This window comes from Eleutherodactylus coqui, chromosome 1 (assembly GCF_035609145.1).
Source record: "Eleutherodactylus coqui strain aEleCoq1 chromosome 1, aEleCoq1.hap1, whole genome shotgun sequence".
Lineage (NCBI taxonomy): Eukaryota > Metazoa > Chordata > Amphibia > Anura > Eleutherodactylidae > Eleutherodactylus > Eleutherodactylus coqui.
Genome location: NC_089837.1, coordinates 10,230,936 through 10,250,106, shown reverse-complemented (window position 1 = coordinate 10,250,106; position 19,171 = coordinate 10,230,936). Strand labels below are relative to the sequence as shown.

At 50.4% G+C, this 19,171-nt stretch overlaps 1 protein-coding gene across 2 annotated transcripts; it reads right to left on the bottom strand.

The window, feature by feature from the left end:
- Positions 1-4,359: 4,359 nt before the first annotated feature.
- LOC136618917 (uncharacterized) lies at positions 4,360-17,504 on the bottom strand. Of its 2 annotated transcripts, none has more exons than XM_066594364.1 (7): positions 16,307-17,504; positions 16,042-16,151; positions 11,318-11,444; positions 8,927-9,007; positions 8,745-8,849; positions 7,264-7,362; positions 4,360-5,299 (listed from the first exon to the last, which is right to left on the bottom strand). In XM_066594364.1, the coding sequence occupies exons 1-7, from the start codon at positions 17,250-17,252 to the stop codon at positions 4,854-4,856; spliced, it is 1,914 nt and encodes a 637-aa protein (XP_066450461.1). In that variant the 5' UTR covers positions 17,253-17,504; the 3' UTR covers positions 4,360-4,853. The 2 variants fall into 2 exon arrangements, with proteins under 2 accessions (XP_066450461.1, XP_066450462.1); XM_066594365.1 differs by having other exon boundaries at positions 8,745-8,846.
- Between the last annotated feature and the right edge of the window lie 1,667 nt (positions 17,505-19,171).

Genomic DNA, 19,171 nt, shown 5'->3' with positions numbered 1-19,171 from the left:
TCCTTCCCATTTTTGCCTTTGTGTGCCATGAAAGGTTTTTGGGCCATCTTGACCTATGAGTATATGCCCTACATATGGCCTTTCATGGCTTTTGCTTTGAGCTGTTTGCAATGCTCATTCCAGTCCATTTTCTTGCCGCTTGCTGAAAATCAGCATTTAGTTGCCGAACTTCGTCTTGGTTTCCGGAGGCCTTTGCTGCTCTTCTCCTTTCGGCTTTTCTAAGGATTTTCTCTGACAACCAATAGTCTAGTTTTTCCAGTTTCTTATACATTTATTATTTTTGACTATTTTTAAACTCTATATAAATTTTGGCATCGCTGTAATTTTATTGAGCCGCCAAACAAAGTCACTGCCATGTTTACAAACACCATAAAAACAAACTCATTTTACTAAGGGCCTGTTCACACGGGCGTTAGGTTTCGTTAACCATTTCTGTTTCTCTGTCCTGTTTGAAGAGCAAATTCAATGGGTTTAAAAAAAGTTAAAACGGAACAAACAGCACCGGAATTACTCAGAAAGAAAAAACGGAAAGATTTCTGTTTTTTTCTATTTATAGAAACCCCATTGAAATCAACGAGGAATAAGTTAATCTCTATTTGTATAGCGTCAACATATCCCACAACACTTACAAGACGGGGAATGAAAACAGAACCCGGGTTACATGAAGTAATCAAATGAGGAACACAGTGGGGGTGGGGCTCCAACGAGCTTACATACTACAGATAATGGGGAGATACAGAAGGTCAACGGGCTAGAGATGTGTACGGTATGGCGAGGGACGAATGCTATAGACAATGGTCGGGCTGTGTGGTAGCTGAATCGGTTTGACTGCAGGGGGCGGGTGTTGGCGGTTAGCAGGGATTGCAGTCAGTATGACAGGGAGCATGTTATCAGGGGGGTGCAGAGGGTTTTCGTTTAGGATATGGTATGCCTCCCTGAAGAGGGAAGTTTTTAGAGCACGGTTGAAGTTTTGTGTGTTGGAGAGTGCCCAGATAGTTTTGGGTAGCGCGTTCCAGAGGACGGGTGCTGCTCTGGAGAAGTCATGTAGGCAGGAATTAGAGGTCTGAATTAAAAGGGGCACTCAGTCTGGTTTCATAAGAGCAGAGGGCGCAGGCTGAGTGGTAGACTGAGATGAGGGATACAATGTAGGGCGGCGCGGTGCTGTTGGTGAGGGATACAATATAGGGGGGCGCGGTGCTGTGGGTGAGGGATGCAATGTAGGGCGGCGGCACGGTGCTGTGGGTGAGGGATGCAATGTAGGGCGGCGGCGCGGTGCTGTGGGTGAGGGATGCAATGTAGGGCGGCGGCGGGGTGCTGTGGGTGAGGGATGCAATGTAGGGCGGCAGCGCGGTGCTGTGGGTGAGGGATGCAATGTAGGGCGGCGGCGCGGTGCTGTGGGTGAGGGATGCAATGTAGGGCGGCGGCGCGGTGCTGTGGGTGAGGGATGCAATGTAGGGTGGCGGTGCTGTGGGTGAGGGATGCAATGTAGGGCGGCGGCGCGGTGCTGTGGGTGAGGGATGCAATGTAGGGCGGCGGCGCGGTGCTGTGGGTGAGGGATGCAATGTAGGGCGGCGGCGCGGTGCTGTGGGTGAGGGATGCAATGTAGGGTGGCGGTGCTGTGGGTGAGGGATACAATGTAGGGCGGCGCGGTGCTGTGGGTGAGGGATGCAATGTAGGGCGGCGGCGCTGTGGGTGAGGGATGCAATGTAGGGCGGCGGCGCGGTGCGTGAGGGATGCAATGTAGGGCGGCGGCGCGGTGCGTGAGGGATGCAATGTAGGGCGGCGGCGCGGTCCTGTGGATGAGGGATACAATGTAGGGCGGTGGTGCGGTGCTGTGGATGAGGGATACAATGTAGGGCGGCGGTGCGGTGCTGTGGATGAGGGATACAATGTAGGGCGGCGGTGCTGTGGATGAGGGATACAATGTAGGGCGGCGGTGCTGTGGATGAGGGATACAATGTAGGGCGGCGGTGCTGTGGATGAGGGATACAATGTAGGGCGGCGGTGCGGTGGATGAGGGATACAATGTAGGGTGGCGGTGCAGTGCTGTGGATGAGGGACACAATGTAGGGCGGCGGTGCGGTGCTATGGATGAGGGATACAATGTAGGGCGGCACGGTGCCGTGGATGAGGGATACAATGTAGGGAGGGGCGGTGCTGTGGATGAGGGATACAATGTAGGGCGGCGCGGTGCTGTGGATGAGGGATACAATGTAGGGCGGTGCTGTGGATGAGGGATACAATGTAGGGCGGCGCGGTGCTGTGGATGAGGGATACAATGTAGGGCGGCGCGGTGCTGTGGATGAGGGATACAATGTAGGGCGGCGCGGTGGATGAGGGATACAATGTAGGGTGGCATGGTGTTGTGTAGAGCTTTATGGATGAGGGTGGTGAGTGTGAATTGTATTCTGTATTTGACGGGCCGCCAGTGCAGTGACCGGCACAGGGAAGAGGCATCAGAGTAGAGGTTGGACAGGAAGATGAGCCTGGCTGCCGCATTTAGGATGGATTGGAGAGCATACAGTCTGGCGTGGGGGAGGCAGATCAGCAGCGAGTTGTAATAATTGAGGCGAGAGTGAGAGGGCAGCAGTGAGCATTTTTAGCGTGGCGATGGTGAGAAAAGAGCGGATTCTTGCGATGTTCTTGAGGTGCAGCTGACATGTTCGGGTCAGAGATTGGATGTAGGGGGTAAAAGAGGTCAGTCGAATATAACCCCAAGGCAGCGGGCGTGCTGGGAGTTATGGTGCCACACACTGAGATGGACATGTTGGGATGCAATAAGATGGAAACGTTCAATTCAGTTTGTATTTCCGTTTCTCTGTTTCTCAAATGGAAGAAACAGAAATGCTTAACTGAGCCCGCCGCCAGTGGGCACGAGCCTCGAATGGACTGAAACCGGCTAGGATATTATCAAAAATACAACTTGTCACACAAAAAACAAGTCCGGAACTGCAAAAAAGTTTATGGTTTTTAAAGGGTTAAACAACTGAATGTGTAACAAACTGACTTCTGGATCTGCAGTCACTTCCCCGTCCGCATCGTACCGACCCTAATGTAAACATCTCCCACAATGCACGGGATGTGAGTGCAGCTCTGGATGTGACTGGAGTATAAGTAGTAATGCTGGATGTCTGCTCTGTGCAGATCCAAGCACTCCTCATATCCACCTCCGGTCCCGTGAGCCCCGTCTGACCTTTGTTAGTTATTTTTCTGTCTGGGACTCTTGTCCTCTTTCTCCTCAGACGGTCATGTGATCTCAGGTCTGACCAGCTCAGATCTACTTGGGGTTATGGATTTATTTTCTCGTCAATTTCTTAGCCTGTGTGATGCAGTTACATGGACCCTTCCACAGAGGCAGCTGAGACGGGGACACAGGTATAATAGAGGAGATCACAGTTCATCCTCCTGACTGGATACTTACACAATGTAGGTGAATACAGAATTAAACTGTACCCCCAGCAGACAAAATGGTATAACTTTAGGCAATATAATGCTGATGCATCATGGGAGAGATGTGAAAGTGAAACCAAAAACTCCCCATTAGGATGGTGCCTGATAAGCATCAGACAGGGGGCTGCACTCAGGGAAGTAGAGGAGACCTCCAGAGTGTTATAGGCAATCAGGTGAGGGGGGCAGAGATAGAAAAATGTGTTTTTGCCAGAGTGGCCCTTTTAATGTTTACAGAGCAGGACAAGGAGAAGGCACTCAGGATCCCTCTACTAATAATGTGCCGCCATCCCCCTTTATAAGGGCCACATTTCCAGCCACCAGCCGGAGCAAACCACATGGCAATACGCCAATAGTCAAGCTGACTAACAACTGCACAGCAGACGGCCATCTCTTCTCTGGACAGAGTTCTCATACAGTGGTTGTATTTTCTAGTCGAACCCCCCTCTGGCAATCCCCTCCCCCAATGTAATATAATGGAAGAGGGCACAGGCAGTATACCGGACCACCAGCTGAACAATGCCCCCACCTGCCCACGGAGGCGCTGGGATTACTTGTAGCAGGCAGTGCGTCCCCCCTTTTCTATTACACAGGACTAAGGCATTAGGGTACGGACGCAGAGCCGAACTTTCCACGGCAAACTGACTAAAAAAAAACAACATTTTTTTCACGGCAGATCTTGCCCCGTCAATGGGTAAAAACCCGCATGTGAAACTGACGCCAGTCTGGATGCGGCTTTTTCCCTCTGACAGAGTAACATCCATCTGCAGATCTAGGCCGAGGGGCCGCGGGTTTATGCGTTTTTGTGAGACGGAGTTCTTCGTGGAAAGTTCTGCCGTGTGAACATAACCTCAGGCTCCGCCTCTACAGTGTTCACTATCAACATTAACAAAAAACATTAAAAACAGGAAATCGTTAAAACAGCGGTGACCGTGCCCGCAGGTATAATACTGTCATGTCCAACGCCACAGGAAACACTAACGATGACATCCAAGGTCACCAGTCCCTAAAAATGCCCTAACAGGTCACGTCCGGCCCAGTCAACGAGCAGCGTGCAACACTGACCAGGGCGGCAGAGAAGCACCACGTCGGCCATTAAAAACAATGGGCACCCGCTGTGCAGCACCCAATGCTCAAACCCATCCCAGCGCCAACACAACCGCCTGGGTGCCATCAAAGTAACGCGGCGATATAAGGAAGACTGGGATCGTATAATAAGGCACAGCTGTGGCTCCAAAGCCATTCTCACCCACAAGAGTTCATAGTCAATGCTGAACGATACAAAGGGTGGAGTGCCAGCGGGCACAATGTCAGTATAAAAAAGGTAGACTGTGTCGCCCTCCTCCTCACTAACAGGCTATGATCCAGTGTGGATGGTGGAGGTTAGGGGGTCTCCACCAGGAGCCTCACCCCACCGGACCCTGCATGTGGCAGGTGAAGCCGTGGTTGGAGCCAGTGTCATAGTAACAATTTGTCTGGGACACGCTGGCAGTGTTGGGCAGCAGATGCAAGGTGCCCCCACATTGAGGGCAGGACTGGAACGTCTCATGGTGGTTAGTGCGCTCGCTGAAGGTCCGCTCGCACAGGTCACACTGGAAGAGCTTCTCAGGGGACTCCCAGTCGTCTTGCTCTTGCCTTTCGGGGGTCGAGTTACGACAAGGCAGACGCCTCTTGGAATGGTCTTCATCCGTGTTGTCGTCTTCAGAGTCTGGCTTCTGATCGTAACTCCGTCTCTGAGGGGGCAGCCGTTTCCTTTTACTGGGCCGGGTGCTTGCACAGAGAGTGGAGATGCCCGGCAAAGGTTCCCGGTAGGAAGTGAAGCTTGGCTGTGACAAGGTGATGATATCCCCATCTGGAAGAGAACAAGGTGATCAATGAGGAGAGAGAACTAGACATGGAGGATATAAGGTGGCCAGCTTGTAAATGGCGCGAGATAGAAGCCGAGAGGGTCACGTGATGCGCCAACTACTGGTAGAATAGCATGCTTCACCTAAGGGCTCATGTCCACGGGCAAAATAAGAATTAAAATCCGCAGCAGATTTTAACTCTTCTCCCGCCCGCGGATCCGCACCCCATAGGGATGCATTGACCACCCGCGGGGTAGATAAATACCCGCGGATGGTCAATAAAAGGGATTTTAAAAAAAATGGAGCATGAAAAAATCTGGACCATGCTCCATTTTCGTGCGGGTCTCCCGCGGGCTTCTATTGAAGCCTATGGAAGCCATCCGGATCCGCGGGAGACCTAAAATAGGAATTTAAAAGAATTAACTCACCCGCAGCGGACCGGGAAGCTCTTCTCTTCCTCACAGCCGGATCTTTCTTGCTTCGGCTCGGCGGATGTGCCCGGCGCATGCGCGCGGCACGTCGGCGACGTGCCGCAGCCGTGACGAGTTCATCCGCCGGCCGAAAAAGAAGATCCGGCCGTGAGGAAGAGAAGACTTTCCCCGCCTGCTACGGATGGGTAAATTCTTTTAAATTCCAATTTTCAGCGCTCATGTCCGCGGGGCAGGAGGGACCCGCTGCAGATTCTCCATGGAGAATCCGTAGCAGGCCTGATTTTCCCCGTGGACATGAGGCCTAAAGGTACCTGTACCCAGTATGACTGCGGGGCGCATCAGCGACCATCGCTCCTTCCTTTCACAGGAGATTTAGCGGCTCCCATTTTCATGGCCCAACAGTTCCCTGGCTTTTACTTCTGCTGAAAACAAAGCAACTTTGGGGCCGTCTACACGGAATGACCTGTGACCTATGCCTACAAGGACGAGCATCACACAGCCAATAAAGGCGGAGCGGGCCAGCGATCGCTTCAGCCACCATTCACAGATGAGCGACTGCCTGTTTACACGGGCCGATAAGTCACTCAGTTTTCTGCATAGTGAAGGGCTTCCTGTTGGTTGGTCCGTCTGGGACACATTTACACGGAACAGTCATCACTCAGATTCCAGCTGGATGCGGGTCCGTCAGCAATTCATCTGCCCCTTTATAAGGGCCTGCGGGTAAGTGAGTGATTTGGCGCCGTCAGCGGCCGCTTGTACACCAGAAAATCATGGCCCGAATTTGCCGTTTCCAGCGAGAAGTCAGATTATCTCCGCCCGGCGTCCAAGGACCTTAACAGTCACTCTCTGACAGCTCACAAATTCTGGGAGCGCCGCACCCCTTGTTATACAGTGAGGCCGGCTTCAGACGGACGATAAAATCCTGCGAGATTTGTGCGTTGCGAGGCTCACAGATCTCCCACAAATAAGACCCCATTCATCTGACTGGGGTCACGCATGAGCAATGCTCTCCGCACGGCACCGCGATGTGATACGAGAACCACATCGCAGCATGTTCTACCTCCCTGCGATATCGACCATTGTCTGCAGCAATGGGAGAACGCCATGATCCTCTGCGACAGCAGGGAATTCCTTCATCTCGGCAGGGAAATCTCTTCAGACGCTGCAATATCACCCTCGCCAGTGTGAAACCAGCCTTATGACTACCTGCAGCCACCACTAGAGGGGGCAAGCTGTGTTACTATAGAGTTCCATGTATACATCATGTGCGCCAACCTCTGCCAGTCAATTTAACTACCTGGACTGGAGGGTGCAATACAGGGGGCTACATGTACCGTTCCCACGAGAGTAAAGCATTAAAGGACAGGGCGCACCCCCAGCATGAAGGTTCGGGGGGCCAGTTCACTCAGCTTGAAATCATCAGTGTTTGGTAGAGGTTGGGGGTCCTGGTGTGACTCAGGCCAGGACTACAGGATGTCACTCCTTTTTAGGTCCATGTTGTGTATTTGTGAATGAGTGGTGACCCCAAGTGTACCAACCTGCGTCCGTCGGCACCGCCTGCACCTTACTGTTCTCCGGAGAAACTGGGTCTTCTTTTAAGGACCAGAGGGAAAGGTCAGGATCAAATCCTGGGATACCTGAAAGCAGAAGCCAATTAGTAATTCTGAGCGAGTATGAATCATCGGGGGTGTATATCCCCTGCCCACAACATCTCCCCAGGGTAAGGGATAACTTGCTGATCATTGGGGGGGGGGTCTCACCAATCTGCAGAACGATGCATCGTTCTGCCGGTCGCTTCTTCCCCCGCAGTGACCGCTGTCTGAGAACGCACGGTCAGCGCTCCGATCATTTCTATGGGGCTGATGAAACAGCCAGCGGCAGCTGCTCAGGCTGAAGGCGAATGCTGTGCTAGTGCGCTTGGGTGACCAGTGCGGAGGGCGAGGTAACCCTGCCGCGAGGAGGATGTGAGATATGGGACTCCCGTTTGAGATTGGTGGGGGTCTCAGTGGTGAGACCCCACCGTACAAGTTATCTACCCACAGGACAGAGCATAACTTGCAGTCTTGGTACAACACCCTTAAGATGATCCGTCCGGGAGCCAGATACAGCGAGGTATAAACACGAAATCTACACAAACTATGACCCGATTAGCCACGCCTTCCCCCAATTAGCCACGCCTTCCCCCAATTAGCCACGCCTTATTTGCAAAACTTGAACAGATAGCAAAAATATAAAAAAGTGGACACATTCTTGTGGTAGGGATTGTGTCACATTTTGTGGCTTTTAGGCCAGTTTTATATTAAATTCGCCCGATGTACAAATCATCCCACAAGACACGAGTCCACGCGAGGTGCATCCACGGAAACGGAAAGCTTCGGCAAAGAGAACGCGGATTAAAGGAAAACAAGACCACCACAAACATAATGAATGGCTGCATGCCTCACTCCTTAACCCTTTCAGGACTGTAGCTGATCTAATCTCTTTACATGGCACCATGCCGCCGCCGGCCCCATTACGGACAATAGGTGAGGCGATGCAAGACCACGCACAGAGAAACCGCTCATCTATATGAATGGGGTTTGCCCGTGTGCGAGGTCTGCGCGCTTCGCGACGTACAAACCTGGCACGATTTTCTCCCATGTGTGAAGCTGGCCCAGCTCTGAATCCTGCGGCACGAGTGACACGAGGAGCTTTCTCCACATGCTGCTCGGCTGCAATACCAAAATTATTATTTTCTTGGGTTTTTCCACAATAAAACCCCTTATTTTAGAAATTAATCTTTTTTTGCACCAAGTCCCATAAGTTCTTGTATTCCTGCATGGGCGGAGCTCTGCGAGGGCGTAGCTTCACACGTGACCAACTGTAGATTTTATTAGCACCATTTTGGGGTACATTCAGCTCTTATTGCGTTGGAGCAGAGAAACCAAATTATGACTGCAGCCCCAACACTGATATGAACTGTAGCTGCAGCTTTAACTGTGGCTGGAGTAGAAGACACTGTGGCTGTGAATGGACTCACTGGAGCTGGATGAGTTTTGCTCCTCCTCTGGTTCCTCAAGGTCTTCGCTGTCGTGTTTGATCCTCAGTAAGATGTCTGGAGTGACGCCGTCACTAGGGGGCGCTGCTGTGAAAGAAGAGGGTGACATATGAGTGAGTGGCCCCAGGACCCTGCAGCAGCCACACCACCATAAGGCAACTCACCTTGTCCCGTCTCCGGGCCCCCCTTATCCTGCCCCTCGTCTTTGATCTTCAGGAGGACGTCTCCATTTATGATCTTGTACCCTGGAGGGAGAGAGAAATAGTAAAGCTTTAACCCTTTCCAATCCAATTTGTATCCTGGTTTTCCTAGGGGGGCTTACTCTGTTTCTGCTGTTATACAACGGCGCTATATGCTGGCTAAAGCCAGTACTGCATGAGGTGACACGTTGGGTAGGCTCCAACAGCAGAGAGGCTGGCAATATACAGTAAGAGAACCCTGACGGACGTCTCCTAACATCAGAGCTGTACAGTCTTAAATCATAATGTCTTCAGACGTCAGACGGTGGATTGGAAAGGGTTAAACTCTGACTCACAGGGAAACATCAGCCAATCAAGGAGCTGCATATACACCCCCCATCGCCACCACCACCTCAAATCCAGGGCGCAGGCCGGGTACCCCTGCTGGTAGCGGAGACGCAAGGGGGAGATCGGAGAATACACACAGCTGGATATACAACCCCCCCCCTTACCTCCAAGGGTGCAGACGGGGTACCCCTGCTGGTAGTGGAGACATAAGGGGGAGATCACACACAGATGGATATACCTCCTTTCCCCCCCAAGGGTGCAGACCGGGTACCCCTGCTGGTATCGGAGATGCAAGGGGGAGATCGAAGAATACACACAGCTGGATACACAACCCCCCCCACCACCAAGGGCGCAGACGGGGTACCCCTGCTGGTATGGGAGACGTACGGGGGAGATCGGAGGACTGAATGTAGAGATCAATGTTTTTGCCAGGACCACCAGCTCTTTAAATATACTCACAGTCAAAAACCATCCATCCCCTAATTATTTTTTTTTACCCCACCAAGCTGGGGGCTCATTTTACCGACCTCGGAGGGGTGGAAGGATGAGCCAACCTTGAGCCGGCTAGCTGAGACATGCGGGGATTGAAGCGGCAATCTTAAAGACGTTAAACTGTGCGCCACATGAGGCTCAGACATACACACACATAGTAACAAGGGAGAGTATGTCTGTGTATGGATATATATATATATACACACACACTGAAGGATATGTACATATCCTGCTTCTGGGAGAAGGGAGGGGGATACTGTTACTGGCAAGGAGTGTATCTATCTATATCCATACGCACCCGCTGCCAGTAACATCCCCCTAGAAGGCTATAGATACACACTCATCTTCAGTAACATCCCCCTCCCAGAACTAGTGTGTATGTATATATATATATATCGCTTCTGGGTCAGTAACATCTTCCCCCTCGGAGTCTAGCCTGAAGCACTACACATCCCATGCATATTGGGGTTTTCTGCGCCCCAGTGCTGTCCGGCGTACTCGCGGATCACACATACTCACAGGGGCTCATTGACTTTGATGACCTATTTCTGTTGTGATTCGGGTCTGAAAACCCCAAAGCGAATCAGTGGGGATTCAGCAATGTGGCGCGCACGTCCGTCCGTGTGGATGAGCCCTCCGGGTGCGCTCCCACGGGGCGGAAGTCCTGCGGGTCATTTATATTAGCAGCCAAGTGAATGAGATTTTCTACCTCCCATCCCCAAACTGCAGATATCGCGCTCTCTGAGCTGCGGCGGCGGTCGTCCTGCAGTGCGGATCTCACATCTTTCTCGGAGACACTGCGGTTCCTGCCCACTGACCTGGACGGGCTGCGGCGCTGAAGTCCTGAGGACACGAATTGCTGCGTTAAGCCCAACCACCATTGACTTCCTTTGTGGAAAATTCGCAGTTTCCAAGCGTGGCGCAGTCACAAGAGGAGAGCAGCGTACAAAACCCGCGCCAAACTGTATGGATTCTGTTGTGCATCACACTGAAGGCACACTAAGGGTATAGTCACAGCAGCATTGTCCACGGGAACTGCAGCATCGTGGCTTTATGATGCAGTTTTGTAGGGAAGGACGCCCCCCCCCCCCCGTGCGGCCAAGGGTCGTCCTGTAGGGCTGGGACGCTCCCTCCCCCTGTGGGGCCAAGGACCGTCCTGTAAGGGAGGACGCTCCTCCCACCTTTCCCCATGCGGCCAAGGTGCGTCCTGTAGGGGTGGGGCGCTCCCTCCATGCAGCCAAGGGCAAGCCTGTAGGTAGGACGCTCCATCCATCGCCGTGAGGCCAAAGGCCCTCCTGTAGGGAAGGGATGCTCCCTCCCCCTTGCAACCAAGGGCCGTACTGTAGAAGGACGCGCCATCCTCCCCCTTGCAACCAAGGGCTGTCCTGTAGGGGTGGAACGCTCCCTCCCCCCTCAGGCCGTCCTGTAGAGGTGGGACGCTCCCTCCCCCACCCCCCCATGCGGTCAATGACCACCTTGCAGGGAGGACGCTCCTCACCCAGCCACTCTAAATGCTAAAAGTTGCACAATTCGTACCCATGCCCTCCAGCGCAGCGTGGATCTCCCGCATCACATTCTTGTACAGCTCCTTCTGCCACTCCTCCAGGCCTCCCCATTCCTTGGCAGAGAAGTACGCAGCCACATCACGGAAGGTCACCAAACCCTGGAGGGAGAATAGTGAGATGATTACTGAAACATTACAGGGAGACAAGCAAAAACACCCCCAAAACATACAAAACAGACAAAAGTTAGAAACAAACTCCACACCCGGACTGACTCCACCAACCTCCAGTCACTGCTGAGACTGCTCAGTGGCCCCCGGGCTCCACTATAGAAAGCTGAGTCAATCATGAGATCTGCAGCTTCCTACAGCAGTGCGTAATAGGTTTACCTACACAATGTAACAAACCCCCAGCTGTGTAACAAGATCAGGACACTCAGTGTGATGTAAACAACCAATGTTCCTAGCTGAGTCACTACATAAACACATTACTGATCCTCAGCTACATTATACTTCAGAGCTGCACTCACTATTCTGCTGGTGGAATCACTGTGTACATACATTACTTATCCTGTACTGATCCTGAGTTACATCCTGTATTATACCCCAGAGCTGCACTCACTATTCTGCTGGTGGAGTCACTGTGCACATACATTACTTATCCTGTACTGCTCCTGAGTTACATCCTGTATTATACTCCAGAGCTGCGCTCACTATTCTGCTGGTGGAGTCACTGTGTACATACATTACTTATCCTGTACTGCTCCTGAGTTACATCCCGTATTATACTCCAGAGTTGCACTCACTATTCTGCTGGTGGAGTCACTGTGTACATACATTACTTATCCTGTACTGCTCCTGAGGTACATCCTGTATTATACTCCAGAGCTGCACTCACTATTCTGCTGGAGGGGTCACTGTGTACATACATTACTTATCCTGTACTGGTCCTGATTTACATCCTGTATTATACTCCAGAGCTGCACTCACTATTCTGCTGGTGGAGTCACTGTGTACATATATTACTTATCCTGTACTGATCCTCAGTTCCATCCTGTATTATACCCCAGAGCTGCACTCACTATTCTGCTGGTGGAGTCACTGTGTACATACATTACTTATCCTGTACTGATCCTGAGTTACATCCTGTATTATACTCCAGAGCTGCACTCACTATTCTGCTGGTGGAGTCACTGTGTACATACATTACTTATCCTGTACTGATCCTGAGTTACATTCTATATTATACTCCAGAGCTGCACTCACTATTCTGCTGGTGGAGTCACTGTGTACATACATTACTTATCCTGTACTGATCCTGACTTACATCATGTATTATACTCCAGAGCTGCACTCACTATTCTGCTGGTGGAGTCACTGTATACATACATTACTTATCCTGTACTGCTCCTGAGTTACATCCTGTATTATACTCCAGAGCTGCACTCACTATTCTGCTGGTGGAGTCACTGTGTACATACATTACTTATCCTGTACTGATCCTGACTTACATCATGTATTATACTCCAGAGCTGCACTCACTATTCTGCTGGTGGAGTCACTGTGTACATACATTACTAATCCTGTACTGACCCCGAGTTACATCCTGTATTATACTCCAGAGCTGCACTCACTATTCTGCTGGTGGAGTCACTGTGTACATACATTACTTATCCTGTACTGATCCTGAGTTACATCCTGTATTATACTCCAGAGCTGCACTCACTATTCTGCTGGTGGAGTCACTGCGTACATACATTACTTATCCTGTACTGACCCTGTATTATACTCCAGAGCTGCACTCACTATTCTGCTGGTGGAGTCACTGTGTACATACATTACTTATCCTGTACTGACCCCGAGTTACATCCTGTATTATACTCCAGAGCTGCACTCACTATTCTGCTGGTGGAGTCACTGTGTACATACATTACCTATCCTGTACTGATCCTGAGTTACATCCTGTATTATTCTCCAGAGCTGCACTCACTATTCTGCTGGTGGAGTCACTGTGTTCATACATTACTTATCCTGTACTGATCCTCAGTTCCATCCTGTATTATACTCCAGAGCCGCACTCACTATTCTGCTGGTGGAGTCACTGTGTACATACATTACTTATCCTGTATTATACTCCAGAGCTGCGCTCACTATTCTGCTGGTGGAGTCACTATGTACATACATTACTTATCCTGTACTGCTCCTGAGTTACATCCTGTATTATACTCCAGAGCTGCACTCACTATTCTGCTGGTGGAGTCACTGTGTACATACATTACTTATCCTGTACTGATCCTGAGTTACATCCTGTATTATACTCCAGAGCTGCGCTCACTATTCTGCTGGTGGAGTCACTGTGTACATACATTACTTATCCTGTACTGCTCCTCAGTTACATCCTGTATTATACTCCAGAGCTGCACTCACTATTCTGCTGGTGGAGTCACTGTGTACATACATTACTTATCCTGTACTGATCCTGAGTTACATCCTGTATTATACTGCAGAGCTGCACTCACTATTCTGCTGGTGGAGTCACTGTGTACATACATTACTTATCCTGTACTGATCCTGAGTTACATCCTGTATTATACTCCAGAGCTGCACCCACTATTCTGCTGGTGGAGTCACTGTCTACATACATTACTTATCCTGTACTGCTCCTGAGTTACATCCTGCATTATACTCCAGAGCAGCACTCACTATTCTGCTGGTGAAGTCACTCTGTACATACATTACTTATCCTGTACTGCTCCTGAGTTACATCCTGTATTATACTCCAGTGCTGCACTCACTATTCTGCTGCTGGAGTCACTGTGTACATACATTACTTATCCTGTACTGATCCTGAATTACATCCTGTATTATACTCCAGAGCTGCACTCACTATTCTGCTGGTGGAGTCACTGTGTACATACATTACTTATCCTGTACTGATCCTGAATTACATCCTGTATTATACCCCAGAGCTGCACTCACTATTCTGCTGGTGGAGTCACTGTGTACATACATTACTTATCCTGTACTGCTCCTGAGTTACATCCTGTATTATACCCCAGAGCTGCACTCACTATTCTGCTGGTGGTGGAGTCACTGTGTTCATACATTACTTATCCTGTACTGATCCTCAGTTCCATCCTGTATTATACTCCAGAGCCGCACTCACTATTCTGCTGGTGGAGTCACTGTGTTCATACATTACTTATCCTGTACTGATCCTGAGTTACATCCTGTATTATACTCCAGAGCCGCACTCACTATTCTGCTGGTGGAGTAACTGTGTACATACATTACTTATCCTGTACTGATCCTCAGTTCCATCCTGTATTATACTCCAGAGCTGCACTCACTATTCTGCTGGTGGAGTCACTGTGTACATACATTACGTATCCTGTACTGCTCCTGAGTTACATTCTGCATTAGACTCCAGAGCTGCACTCACTATTCTGCTGGTGGAGTCACTGTGTACATATATTACTTATCCTGTACTGATCCTGAGTTACATGCTGTATTATACTCCAGAGCTGCACTCACTATTCTGCTGGTGGAGTCACTGTATACATACATTACTTATCCTGTACTGCTCCTGAGTTACATCCTGTATTATACCCCAGAGCTGCACTCACTATTCTGCTGGAGGAGTCACTGTGTACATACATTACTTATCCTGTACTAATCCTGAGTTACATCCTGTATTATACCCCAGAGCTTCACTCACTATTCTGCTGGTGGAGTCACTGCGTACATACATTACTTATCCTGTACTGATCCTGTATTATACTCCAGAGCTGCACTCACTATTCTGCTGCTGGAGTCACTGTGTACATACATTACTTATCCACTACTGATCCTCAGTTACATCCTGTATTATACTCCAGAGCTGCACTCACTATTCTGCTGGTGGAGTCACTGTGTACATACATTACTTATCCTGTACTGATCCTGAGTTACATCCTGTATTATACTCCAGAGCTGCACTCACTATTCTGCTGGTGGAGTCACTGTGTACATACATTACTTATCCTGTACTGATCCTGAGTTACATCCTGTATTATACCCCAGAGCTGCGCTCACTATTCTGCTGGTGGAGTCACTGTGTACATACATTACTTATCCTGTACTGATCCTGAGTTACATCCTGTATTATACCCCAGAGCTGCACTCACTATTCTGCTGCTGGAGTCACTGTGTACATACATTACTTATCCACTACTGATCCTCAGTTACATCCTGTATTATACTCCAGAGCTGCACTCACTGTTCTGCTGGTGGAGTCACTGTGTACATACATTACTTATCCTGTACTGCTCCTGAGTTACATCCTGTATTATACTCCAGAGCTGCACTCACTGTTTTGCTGGTGGAGTCACTATGTACATACATTACTTATCCTGCACTGATCCTGAGTTACATCCTGCATTATACTCCAGAGCTGCACTCACTATTCTGCTGGTGGAGTCACTATGTACATACATTACTTATCCTGCACTGATCCTGAGTTACATCCTGCATTATACCCCAGAGCTGCACTCACTATTCTGCTGGTGGAGTCACTGTGTACATACATTACTTATCCTGTACTGCTCCTGAGTTACATCCTGTATTATACCCCAGAGCTGCACTCACTATTCTGCTGGTGGAGTCACTGTGTACATACATTACTTATCCTGTACTGATCCTGAGTTACATTCTATATTATACTCCAGAGCTGCGCTCACTGTTCTGCTCTGCACACAAGACACTTGCTGCGGACACTCACCCGGCCAGGGATGAGGCTCTTCTCCTCGGCGCACAGCTCCGCCGGCTCCTCCCACTCCTCCTTGATCTTGGGGTTGCGCTGGCTCGAGTCTTGGTACGGCTCCTCCTCATCTGTAATGGGGGGTAGACAAGTTATCACCCAATGAGCTCACCCATCCCCCTCCATGTCTAAGGGATCACCCAGCTTTCCCGCCCCCCTGACCGTGGGAGGTGTACCATGTGGGAAAGCAGAAGCTACAATGGCGTTTCCCCCATGCGATACGCACCCTCCCTCTTCACCGCGTGGCCGTTGCTGGTACAGCCGTTCACGCTCTCGCCGTCCGGCTCTTCGCTCTTCTTCACGGCGCCGCTCTGCTGGGGTGATAAGCCGGCCGCCATCTTGAGGTGCTTCATGATGCCCCTTATCCTGGCCTCTCCCACGGGCAGGTTCTTGAACCAGCGGGCGTAGCCGGGGCGGTTGTTGGGCTGCGGGGTGAGGTAGAAGGGCGAGTCCTTGGCCTTCATCTTGTCGGGCCGCTCGGCGGCATACTTCTGGTAGGCCTTGACCACGTCGCGGTCGGGCTGCTCGGGGCTCTCGTAGATCTGCATGCGGATGGTGTGGACGGGGTGCAGGCGGTTGGAGCCGCGGCCGCCCGTCAGCTTCTTGGTGTGCTCCAGGTACTTGCGGCCCTGCGGGTCTGACTTCAGGGCGATGTCGCCCCACTTCAGGCTGTGCTGCTCCAGGGTGCGGAGGCTGAAGTGGAGGCCGATGTTGAAGAAGAGCATGTGCAGCAGCGCGGTGGGGCTGTGCAGGCCGATGGCGCCCGTGGCGTACAGCCGCTCGATGTCGCGCTCGCTCAGGGGCTCCGCCTGGCTGGGGTGGGCGCTGCGGCCCAGCGCCTTCAGGTAGGTCTGCCGCTCCCGCATGGCGCTCACCGTCTTCTTGAACTTGGTCTCCTTGGAGCGGTAGATGGCGTACGGGTAGCCGCTCTTCTCGAAGTGGCGGTCCAGGCTGCCCAGGATGCCGCGCAGCGTGCCCGCCTCGTACTCGGAGCCGTCCGGCTTGCGGTGGGTGCGGATGAAGGTGGACAGGTGCTCGTCCAGCTCGCCCACCGGGATGGCCAGCAGCGGGCGCTCCTCCTGCGCCCGGCACAGGTACGACTGCACGATGCGCAGGTCAAACTTGGTCTTCTTCAGGGTGTTCTTGTTGTCCGCCCGCCCCAGCTCCGCCATCTTCGCCTCTGACGTCACAACTGCTAATTCAAGTTCGACAATGAACTCATCGCCTGAAAGAGGCAGATGACGTCACACTTCTGACGTCACCGCAGTCCCGCCGCTGCCGCCGCGCCTCCTCTGCCCCTGTGGAGTGCCTCAGGGCGCCCCGTGCAGCCGTTACCGAGCCTTCCCGAACACACTGCAACTTCCCGTTAAACGGAAATCCAGTAAGAGCGGCGCCCGATAGTACGCATGCGCCCTGTGCCGGGAGCCGTGTGCGCAGGCGTAAAGGCTAGAGAACAGCTGGCGCCGGATGTGACGTATCGCGCATGAGCAGAAAGAAACTACCCGGGTGGGTGGTAGTGCGCATGAGCAGAGCAGGCCGGCTCCGTGAACGCTCGCGGCTGCTCTCTGCTGGTGGAGGACCTAGATGGCAGCCGCTGTCGGGAATAGATCACAAGCTTGTAATGACGAGTATGAAATACCTGCTTCATTATAACTCACTACTGTGCCGGAATAATACCACTATATAGTACCCATATTATACCCCAGTGCTGTACCCAAGTAACACTGCTATATAGTACCCATATTATACCCCTATACTGTACCCTAGTTATACCATCATACACTGCCCATATTATACCCCAGGACTGTAACCAAGTACAACCCCCATATCGTACCCATATTATACTCTAGTACTGTATCAAAGTAATACTGCTATAAAGTACCCATATTATACCCCAGCACTGTACCCAAGTAATACCACCATATATTACCCACATTATACCCCAGTGCTGTACCCAAGTATTACCACTCTATAGTACCCATATTATACCCAAGAACTATACCCAAGTAATACCACTATATAGTACCCATATTATACCCCAGTGCTGTACCCAAGTAACACCGCTATATAGTACCCATATTATACCCCAGGACCGTAACCAAGTACAACCCCCATATCGTACCCATATTATACTCTAGTACTGTATCCAAGTAATACTGCTATAAAGTACCCATATTATACCCCAGGACCGTAACCAAGTACAACCCCCATATCGTACCCATATTATACTCTAGTACTGTATCCAAGTAATACTGCTATAAAGTACCCATATTATACCCCAGCACTGTACCCACGTAATACCACCATATATTACCCACATTATACCCCAGTGCTGTACCCAAGTATTACCACTATATAGTACCCATATTATACCCCAGTACTGTACCCAAGTAATACCACTATATAGTACCCATATTATACCCAAGAACTATACCCAAGTAATACTACTATATAGTACCCACATTATACCCTAGTACTGTACCCAAGTAACACCGCTATATAGTACCCATATTATACCCCAATACTGTACCCTAATCATACCGTCATACACTGCCCATTTTATACCCCAGGGCCGTAACCAAGTACAACCCCCATATCGTACCCATATTATACCCCAGGACCGTAACCAAGTACAACCCCCATATCGTACCCATATTATACTCTAGTACTGTACCCAAGTAATAGTGTTATAAAGTACCCATATTATACACCAGTACTGTACCCAAGTAATATCGCTATAAAGTACCCACATTATACCCCAGTACTGTTACCTAGTAATACCACCATATAGTACCCATATTATACCTCTGTACTGTATCCAAATAATACCACCATATAGTACCCATATTATAGCCCAGTACTGTACCCAAGTAATACCACCATATAGTACCAACATTATACCCGTGTACTCTACCCAAATAATACCATTATATAGTACCCACATTATAGACCTGTTCTGTACCCAAGTAATACCACCATATAGTACCAACATCATACTCCTGTACTGTTCCCAAGTAATACCATATAGTACCCTTGCTATACCTCTGTACTGTTTCCAAATAATACCACCATATTGTACCCACATTAAACC